The sequence below is a fragment of the Gavialis gangeticus genome, unplaced genomic scaffold (assembly GCF_001723915.1).
Source record: "Gavialis gangeticus isolate Ggan-Ray unplaced genomic scaffold, GavGan_comp1, whole genome shotgun sequence".
Lineage (NCBI taxonomy): Eukaryota > Metazoa > Chordata > Crocodylia > Gavialidae > Gavialis > Gavialis gangeticus.
Window position 1 is genome coordinate 46,516,089 of NW_017728995.1, and position 10,280 is coordinate 46,526,368.

At 42.8% G+C, this 10,280-nt stretch overlaps 1 protein-coding gene across 1 annotated transcript in view; it reads left to right on the forward strand.

The window, feature by feature from the left end:
* COL4A4 (collagen type IV alpha 4 chain) overlaps positions 1-10,280 on the forward strand; it is a 183,852-nt gene that overhangs the window by 43,199 nt on the left and 130,373 nt on the right. The window contains exon 5 of the mRNA XM_019503074.1: positions 9,837-9,971. Within this exon, the coding sequence (XP_019358619.1) occupies positions 9,837-9,971 (135 nt within the window). The remainder of the gene's footprint in view (positions 1-9,836; positions 9,972-10,280) is intronic.

Sequence of the window (10,280 nt, forward strand, 5' to 3'; positions counted from 1 at the left end):
ATCTGGCCTGGGTCTGTCTGCCTTGCACCCAGTGCTGAAGGTGCTGGACAGAGCGGGTGGGCATGGTCTCCATGGAGACTGGCTGGGATCCCCTGCGTGCAGGACATGCTTAGTTAGGTGTATGGGATGGGGCCACAGGCACCTGGGAGCAGCATCTAGGAGTGGGATGGACAGGCAGGGCCAGGATCATGGGGTGGTGACAGTGTGGGGCCAGAGCCTGGGGCAGAGCTGTGATTGCTCCCTGCACATCCTTTGATGGGTGCTGGTTCCACAGGCAGCGATGTGCAGGGAACAGTTCACAGCTCTCCCAGACTCCACCCTGGCCCCAGCCCTGTGCTGTCACCACCCCACAATCCCTGCCACCACTCACCTGTGCCACTCCCAGACACTGCTCCCTGCCTACCCACGACCCCATCCTATCCACCTGGTTGAGCCCTCTGCCCATGGGGGCCCAGGCTGGTCTCCATGGATACGCTGCTCACCTACCTGCTGCATCTGATGCCCCCAGCGATGGGTGGGGGCAGACAAGCTGGGGCGCATGGACAAAGGGGCTGGAACTGGCATTGGGAGAGACAGTAGTGGTGGCAGCCAGAACGAGCCACCACTGCAGGGGTTGCCAGGAAACAAATGTCCAGCCCTGCACCACCATTGCCCTGCTGCGCGACCAGGGGCAGTGAGACTGGCCACATTTGTCACAGCCTAGACTCCCCCCACACCAGGGCCAGGCGGAGCCAGCAGACCCGCTGCAGGCTGAATAGAATCTCTTGGCAGGCTGGATCTGGTCTGCAAGCTGTATTTTGCCCACCCTGGTATAGGGTCTCAAGTTGGGAACCCAAAACAAGTCACTTTTGAAAATCTTGGCCAGTTACTTTGCAAACAATGCCAAGTGTTTTACTACACAGTTCAGAAGTATTTTCAGTCTTAGAAAGCATGATTAATTTAAAAAAAATGAGGCTTGTGGGTTTTTTTTTTTTTTTTTAAGAGTCGGCTTCTTAATGCAGGTCAAGCCCAGGTTATGCAAAAATAACAGACGATAGTCTTGGCAAGTTCAGTTCCTGACCTAGACAATAAGGCAATGAAAATCCTAAAGGAATGTATTCTCATCAGATGGCAGAGCAGGCATAATATTCTATTTAAACCATGCTAATTTGTAATTTCCATATGAGCATGACTACCTCTTTATTTGGACAGCTGTCCTAAGACTGTAATGCTGTGGTAGTCACATTGGATGGGCACAAATAATAGATGTTATGACATGGTATCAGTTTGGTCTTTAACAAAGCTCCCAGTCATTATCAATCTTTGAGCTGAAAAAAAGAGACAATCCACTGGCTTCCCATGGCATGCTAAAGTTGTATCAGCTGTCAAACGTATTGTGAAGTCTAGATCCAGTGAATCTGTTTAGTGATTTCACCACCAACTGAAGTCAGAAACCATGGAATCAATTAAATGCATACAGTAGCAACAACTAAAGATATGATGTATTGCATTTCCCAGGGTGCTTGCTGATTAATTATGATGTATTCTTGCTAAAGATCTCACATAGCATCTAAGCTTTAGTATGGGCAATTAAGATAATTATGTTATTTAGCTTTCCTAAACTGTTCAAATATTGGATTTTTTTTCTGTTGAAACTCATAAAATAATTCACATAAATTAATAATTGAAAATATTTAAGTTGCTACAAAAACTGCTTTTGTGTTGAGATTGACACATCAAAGAATAGTGGTGCAGAAGCAAGCAGTAGAATACTGCCTTTTTTTCCTTGTTGATTATGAATTGTATGTCATGTGAGATAGCACTAATGCATTTACTAAGAAACAAATGCACTACTCAACAGGTCACTGTTAGTGGAATTGTTATAGTGCCAGGGTTTACGAAACAGAACAATTTCATTTTCATGTTTTATTCAATTAAATTCATAGTTCTTAATTAGCATAATCATGTCATAATTAAGTCCCCCTAGTCTTTTTAATATCAAACATTAAAAAGGCCTTGATAACTAAATTATGAGTATTTTTAACATGCTTTCCATTTTACAACAGAGGATTTGCAAGGCAATACCAAAATGCACCTTAGACAGACTACAATTCTTAATGCAAAGAAATACTCAAACAACTCACAAAATCCTAACTGCCCATTCAGTGTTACAAACCATGCAGAATCTGCACAGCCTACAGCTATAAGACTGCTAGTCACAGTAGTCTACATTATTAACGATATAGCAAGAAAAATAACCCTTTGTATGCCCAAAGCCAAAGGACCAGATCCTGTACTTACTACCCATTAGGTGCCTAAGTGTAAAATAAGTCCAACCTGCTTGAGTCCCTGAAAAATTGTTAATACACTTGCTGTTTTAACAGGCAATCATTAAGCTTTAAAATTAGGTTACAAAAAACAGCAAACAGGAGGAGAACCCACCCACCTTTTATATTACCTGTTTTTTAGGGACTTGAAATAGGATCACACTTAGATGTCTTAAGTCCACAAAAGGTCTCTAATCAGTTGAGTAAGATCTACCCCCAAAAATGACTACTTTCTTGAGCAAATTCCTTTGATTTACAAAGCCCAGGCCTGTATCTGTTCATGTCTGATCCTGTATTTGGGAGTTTTGCCATAGACTTCAAAAGAAACAGGATGAAGTCCTAAGGGAAGAACCCCACTGAAGTCATAGGATGTGTATGGGGGAGGTGTTTCTGTTACCATCATACCATGCATAGTAATGGCTTCATCTCAGCCTGCAAGAGACCAGCAAAGCATCATTAATATGATTAGAATGTTATGATTTGTTATAGGTGTAGTCCAGACCACTCATAGAAAAAGAAAATGTACTGTGATGTGAAGTCTCATGGGCAAGACTCATCTGCAAGGGAAGTTCTGTGTCTTCAGTTTATATCTGAAAGAGACTTCCTATTTCCCACATGGTGATAAAAACATTTGATCAACTAGCTTGTTCCGCATATGTACTAATATAGTTGAATAGACAGATTTATTTGTAATCATCAGCGGTGCTTGGATGCCTTGGAAACCAACCAAGAGAGAATTGCCATCCTTTTCACAAAGCATAGCAGAGCACAGATCCGTGCTTCAGCAATTGCATAGTCAAGTGATTCCAAAGACAGGCAACATTCCAAAGATGGTTCTTGGTATTTCCAGTTAACATGAGGTTCAAAAGCAGATTCTGAATCAAAGAGGATGCCCAAAGCTCTATCAGTTGCTGATTAGCACAGAACTATCTCACTACAAAAAAGGGAAGCAAAAATTTCTTCCACATCCCTACACAGTCAAATAGTCAATGCCTGGTGGTTTGTTACATCTAGCATACGCGGTAAAGATAGGAATAACCCTGTCCATACTGTTGAACCTATTTTTATTCAGAGGACAGGATCAATCCAATAATACTTAAGCAAGTGGAAGGTGGTAGCTTTGGTCTCCTTGCCAAATTCTCACTCAGACTTTAAGGACAGAAGGGATTATGATCATCTAGTCTGACCTCCTGCGAAACGGAAGCCATACAACATTATCCAGCAATTTCAATAGGTTGTGGCAAATTACATTTTTCCTATGCACATTTCTTCTGCTTTTTCAGCTGCGTATATTTGTTCTTGGCCTCTTGCTCAAAGCTGTTGTGCAGAGTTGCTGCACCGTGTTGAACAGCTGTTGAGTTCCACTGGGGTGGGGAGCTACATTTTGGCAATATAGAATGACAGAATCAGAGAGAAGTAGGGCTGGAAGGGACTTCCAGAGGTCATCCAGTCCAACCCCCTGCCTGAAGCAGTATTATCCCTATCCAAACCATTCCATACAAACCATAATCTAAACTTTATTTAAGACTGCTATCAACCTTGACACCCTAACTTGCCACAGGTAAAGCAGAGAAACAGCAGCAGGAAATGTCCTGCTTCTATGAAATGTTGTCCATATACGCTCAAGAGAGCCTGGGTACAGGAAGGTAAAAGATCCACTACAGAGGAAGGTAAAACTCCCCACAGTCCATACCAGTCTGACCATGGGGTAAAACTCCTTCCTGATCCAAAATATAGTGATTGGTCTGACCCTGAATGGAGGGGCAAGACCCTCTGGCCAGGAACCTCTGGCTTTGATCTCAGCAGGAGGATTGGCACACCCCAGTCAAATTCCCCAGCCTGCAGCCAGCACCCAAAGCCTCTGAAGAAGGCTTAAAGACTGCAGGTGGGAACTAGCAAAGCCCAGAAGCACAAGAAATACTTCTGGTAGAAAATAGGCATAGCTAGACCTAAATCACCCCAAGCAGTGGCTGTACAACCTCTTCTTGAACACTTCCAGTTATGGAGAGACCACAACTTCCCTAGGCAATCTATTCCAGTGCCTCAGTGCTCTAACAGAGAAGAAGGTTTTCTGGATATCTAATCTAAATTTATTTTGCTGCAACTTCAAGCCATTGTCCACATTCTCCTCTATACAGCAAGAGAAAAAAGGTGCTTAAATTCTTTCTGGCAACCCTTCAATTATTTGACGACTGCTATCATGTCCTCTCAAACACGTTTCCACAAGCTGAAAGTGCCTAGGTCCTTCATGCTGTCCTCATATGACTTGCTTGCCAAGCCTGTGATCATCTTAGAGAAGATCCAAAGGTGGGCAACAAATTTCTTCACATCCTTTTTAAAATGTGGAACCCAGAACTGCACACACTACTCCAGATGAGGCCTAACTAGTGCTGAGCAGAGAGGCATGTCATCTCCCGTGTCCTGCACCTAATGTTTCTATTGATGCATCTCAAAACTGCATTCACCTTTTGTACAACTGTATCACAATAGCTGAAGGGACTGTTTACCCGTAATTTTTCCTGTAACTCACAGGGGTGGGTTAAGTCTTAATTAAGCAAATTAACTCATTGTGCATCAAAGTAAAGAAATGTGAAAACACTGTTTATTCCTGGACTAATGTAAAAATATCTCATCTCTAAATGGTGAGACAGTTCAAGCCAATATCCTATCCCCCATATTAAGCAGAAAAATTGTGTGTCGAAAACCTGGTGCAGGCATGGATATTTTGGGGTATGATGTGTTTAATTGGATGAACCTCATGGTTAGGTCTAAGTATGTTGTGCTTGAAAGTTTGTATAAAATGTTTCCCAATCATACAGTTGGTTCAGTGAAAGATATCACCCCCATAAAATATCCTGGACCATCATGGCTACCATATTCCAACACTACTAAGTAAATGGGAGGCACTTACAGTTCAAAGAAATGATTGCATTCATACAGAATCAGTTTACATAGACATATCTAGACCAGATAAAATTTATTTGAATTCCACCATTTCTTGGAGTTACTTTTTCTATTGAAAATAACCGATATCTGTCTATCTTCCTTTTAATTTATGATGTTTTAAAATATTTAATCCATTCTAATAAATCAGGTGCAGGCACTTATTTGGGCCCATGGGCCACATAGGGAGTTTTGGTCAGCTTTCCCGGGCCAGGCCAGGCCATTACCCACTCCCCCACTGCACAATAGCTCACCAAAACTCCCAGGGCACTCAGCCAGGAGGCTAGGATGGGGCTAGAGACAGGCGGTGAGCAGCATTCAGGAGTGGTACAAGTGGACAGGGCCAGGACTGGGATCAGCAGTGACAGCACGGGGACACGGCCCAGGGCAGAGCTGTGATCTGCTGTCGACATGCCCCTGTGATGGGCTGAGGTTCTGTGGCCAGGGGCATACGGGGAATGGATTGTGGCTCTGCCCCAGGTCCTGGCCCCACACTGTCACTGCCCAGCAATCCTCAGGGTGTCCAGGGAGACTGGCCAGGACCTGCATGGGCAGGGCACTTGGCCATATGGATGGGATGGGACCACGGGTGAGAAGTGAGCCGTGTTTGGGCTGGGTACAGGATCCTGGGTTGGCAACAGTGTGGGAATGGGGCCCAGAGCAGAGCTCTGATCTGCATCCTGCTGGCAAAATCCATGCCTGTCACAGGGGTGTGCAGGCAGCGGATTGTGGCTCTGCTCCAACCCTGACCTTATGTTTTCACTGCCCCAAGATCCTGGCCCATGATCCTGACCTTGCCCACCTGTCCTGCTCCCAAACACTGCTCCCTGCCTGCCTGTGGCCTCATTCCAGCCACCCAGCTGCATGCCCTGCCTATGTGGGGTTTGGCCCCAGCAGTGGGTCCAGGGCAAATGAGCTGGGGTGCCTGGGCAGCAGGGCTGGGTTCAGTGGCAGTGGCAGCGAGAAGGAGCTGCTGCCACCAGAGATACAGGGGAAGCAAGTCTGGCTGCCATGCCATCCCAACCTGTTGTTTGCCTGGGAGCACTGGGACTGGCCACATGCACCATGGCCTGGGCTGCCCCCCATGCTTGGGCTGGGTAGGACCTGGGGACCTACTGTGGGCCGGACAAAATCCCTCAGTGGGCCGTATCCACCCCGGAGGCTGTGTTTGGCCCATCCCTGCAATAAATGAGTGCAGAAATTAATGTGAATAAAGACTGAATTTGAAAATTCTTTGCTGCCCTCAAGTGGTCTTCCTTGAACCATATACTTTTCTCTCAGAATGACTGCGCTCAAACATTCTCCTCAGTAGTTGATAATTAACTCGGGGATTAAAAAAAAAACAAAAAAAAAACACCTTAGAAGAAGACAAAATACTCCAGCGAAAAATTAGGATAACAGAATCCTAAAGAGCTAAAAATATTGATGGCTTTTGTGTAGGAAAGTGAAATATAGTCACTGGGCCTTTTCCCCTTTTGGTTATATATATATGTAGTCCAAAGGTCTATATGAAGGTGATATATGTATATATACACATCTCTCACCTCCACCCTCATTTGGAAAGGTGTATACAGTTGATCTGTCTGGCACTGCTAGGCATTGACATGAATTTTAGAACTATTTACAAATAAATGGCATTGCTAAAAACTCTTAAATCCCTAGGGAAATGCTAGTACATTTTATTAAAATTGACACTTTCTGGAACTGTATCATGATAACCATCCTTATTTTAGTGCAAATTAGAAACATCTTATTGATACATTAAACTCTGAGAGAACATGTGCAGAATATATAAACTAGAAAAAGTCATAATAGTACAACGATGACTGTGAAAGAAAGCAAGAAGGAACCACTAAGGCCTACTAATTTTTGTACCATCTCTTTGGCTAGGGACAGACATTCAAAAAGCCTAAGCCTGAATTGATTCAATCTTTGCAGGTTACTCTAAACTGGCTAGGCTAAATCAGCTTTGAAACTGGACAGACATCCTGGAAATGCAGGCACATGCCTGCAGTGGTTCAGGGTAGAAGCTGGGGGCCACTAGAGCAGCCCTCCCTTCCCTTGCACAGAACTGAGCTGATGGGAGTGAGGCATGGCCAGGCCCCAGTAAGTTGTTCTGATTAGCTCAGCTGGGAATTGATAACAGTATTTATCACCCCTAACTCAGTATTTATCACCCCATTAAGAAAACAACGGAGGGACATTACCACCTACTTGTTGATTCTACCTGTTGATTCAGCACAGACTGTCACCAGCATGTAGTATGGTAGCTAATGGACAGACACCTCTCTGCAAGGTGGAGTGGGGGAACAGCCCACAGTCTCCGGAGCTGCAGCCAGGGAGCAGAGGGAAGGGGCCAGCCCTGCTGTGGAGCAGAGAGTGCCGCCCAGCCCAGAGACCATGCCAGGATGCTAGGGGAGTCTGATTCATCTTAAACCAGCAAGGGGTCTGGGACAGACATTGCATAAATCAGTTTGAGTCAAATCAGTTAAGTCTGATACTACATTCAACCAGGTTTATTTCAAACCGGTTTCAGCCATTTTCAAACTGGTTTATGTGATTGGAACATCTGTTGTTACAGGTTTAAACCAGTTTCTAATCACTTAAAATTGGTTTTAAATTCTAATCACTTTTAAATTAGTTTATGTGTAATGTCTGTCCCTAGCCTTTGACTATCCTCATCACTCCTGTGAGACCTAAAACATGGTGCTCACTTGATTCTAAACCATTCAGAAAATAAAATAAAAGAAGTATAACCCTCAATGCTTATCATTTTTGCCAGCATCTCACGAGAGATATTGGAGACCTGGTAAAGGTACAAGTAACAAATAAACAAGTATGCCTTTGGAAATTAAACTCTTTTCTCATGGAGGAGAAATGCAGAGGAGAAGTTTTCAGTCTTTACAGCAAGCTCTTTTGAACTATGAGAAGGGCAAAAAGGTTCATATCACTTTCACAAACAAAAAAAAATAAGTCATTTTTCTAAGCTCAGCAATGCAGTGTAGCTTCTGACTTGTTTGCAGCTCTCCTGATTTTTTGACTGACCTCTCAGTGAGCAGCAGACATCTCAGAAAGAGAAATGTTGGGAGCAAGTTAAATTTGGATTGGATTTTAAAAAAGTCTTTCAATCTTTATTATAGTGATTAGTCATTATTGTGATACTGGCTAGATCAGCTTCAGAGGAACAAAATAAATCTTATGTTAAATTTTGATCAGTTTTTTTTTTTTGTTTGGCAATGTCATACTTGGTACAGTTTTAACTCCTAAGCTGACTCATAGCTAAAAATGAAAAAACTTGTTCTTCAGTACTGGTTCTAGCCCTCCCCTGGTGGCCTACACACTAAGGTAGACTGGATAAGCTATGGTCTTTTTAGGGTGTGATGTGTAGATTTACACTTGTTCTCCCCACATTGCAGAGCAGAGTGGAGGGTGTTTAGTATTTCCCATGCTTCTGGGCCTTACTGGTTACCACATGGGACTGGGAAGGAATTTTTTCCCCTTCTTGTTGCTACAGGTGTCGTAAGGTTTTGGGGGTTTTTTGTTTTTTTTTTTTACACCTTCTTCCAAAGCATTCAGTGTTGACTACAGCCAAGGTTCTGTATTTTGACTGAAGTGTGCAGATGACTAGGGATCTTGCCCATTTCCTTGGGGTCAGACTGATCGTCACATTTGGAGTCAGGAAGAAATTTTACCCCATGGTCAGATTGGTATAGACTGTGGGTATTTTTGCCTTCTCTTGTACTGGGGGGCATTGACCTCTTCCTTGGATATCTCAAGTACATTTTAAAAATCCAAGTAGAAGCAGGATACTGACCAACATGTCCTCCTGTTTTACCTGTGGCATCTCATAAATTTGTGCCTTGTAAATTTGGGATAGACTTCATCGTATAGTTTTACTAATAGGTTAGAAAAGGATCTGTATGGCATGGTTTGGAAGGGGGTGATCCTGCCTCAGGCATGGGGTTGGACTATATGATTCTATATTTTCAGGTTTTATACTTTGTGCATTTGTCAGCAATTCATATATTTCTACTGTTTTGCCTGTATAGTCAGGCAGTTTCTACCTTGCTGTAAAGAACCTTAGAAACATCAACAGAAGATTAAAAAAGAACAGATGACCCCCTTTATAGGATATTTTTAAGAAAATCCCAACTATTCCATTTACATTTATAAGGTTCGCTTTACAGAAAATAGACTTCTTAATTATAAAACTGTTCAAACGTGCCTAGTGGGATAAGAATCTAATATCAGGTTATCAGTCTCATGCCCCATTAATACTTCTAAACTTTTATATCTTTTATCTACCTATACAGACATTCAAAAACTACAAAAAGCAGTCGATGTTCTAGTGCATATCACAGTAATTAAAACACCAATAGGGCTTAGTCTTTGAAGTAAAGTGACTATCAAATCATTTTTCAGAGTCACTGAGATGTATACAGAGTATACGATATCCCTAAACTTCCATTTTATACATAATACAAATTGGTTTGCCCCAGCATCTTCTCCTATAACTCTGGGAGGAGGTTTACTGTGTTTATTTAGGTATTGTACTACATCCAAATAACATCTTCGGTTTCATTTCAGGGTCAACCTGGTGAATTAGGGTCTCAGGGTCCAGTTGGGCCTTTGGGGCTTACAGGACCAGTTGGTTTGCCAGGAGAAAAGGGACAGAGAGGTGAGAATGGGCTGCTGGGGCCAGCTGGAGAAAAAGGTGATAAGGTAAGAAATACTCTAGGGAGCTCATTTTCAATATATACAATACGTTGCAAAGTACCACCAACTGGAATGATAAAAACCAGTACTGAATGTTTAAGTTATAAAACAAACTCATGTCACCTCTCAAGCAAAATTTTCATCCAAGTCCGTTGTAGTTTTGCCTGAAGTTTAGTTCTAGGTTATTAAATTAATGCTGTTGGGGGGAAAAAGGGAAAATCTTCTTTACTATTAGGATGGAAAAGCAGTGGAACAGGCTGCCTAGGGAAGTTGTAGAGTCTGCTTTATTGGAGCTTTTTTTTTTTTTTTTTTTTT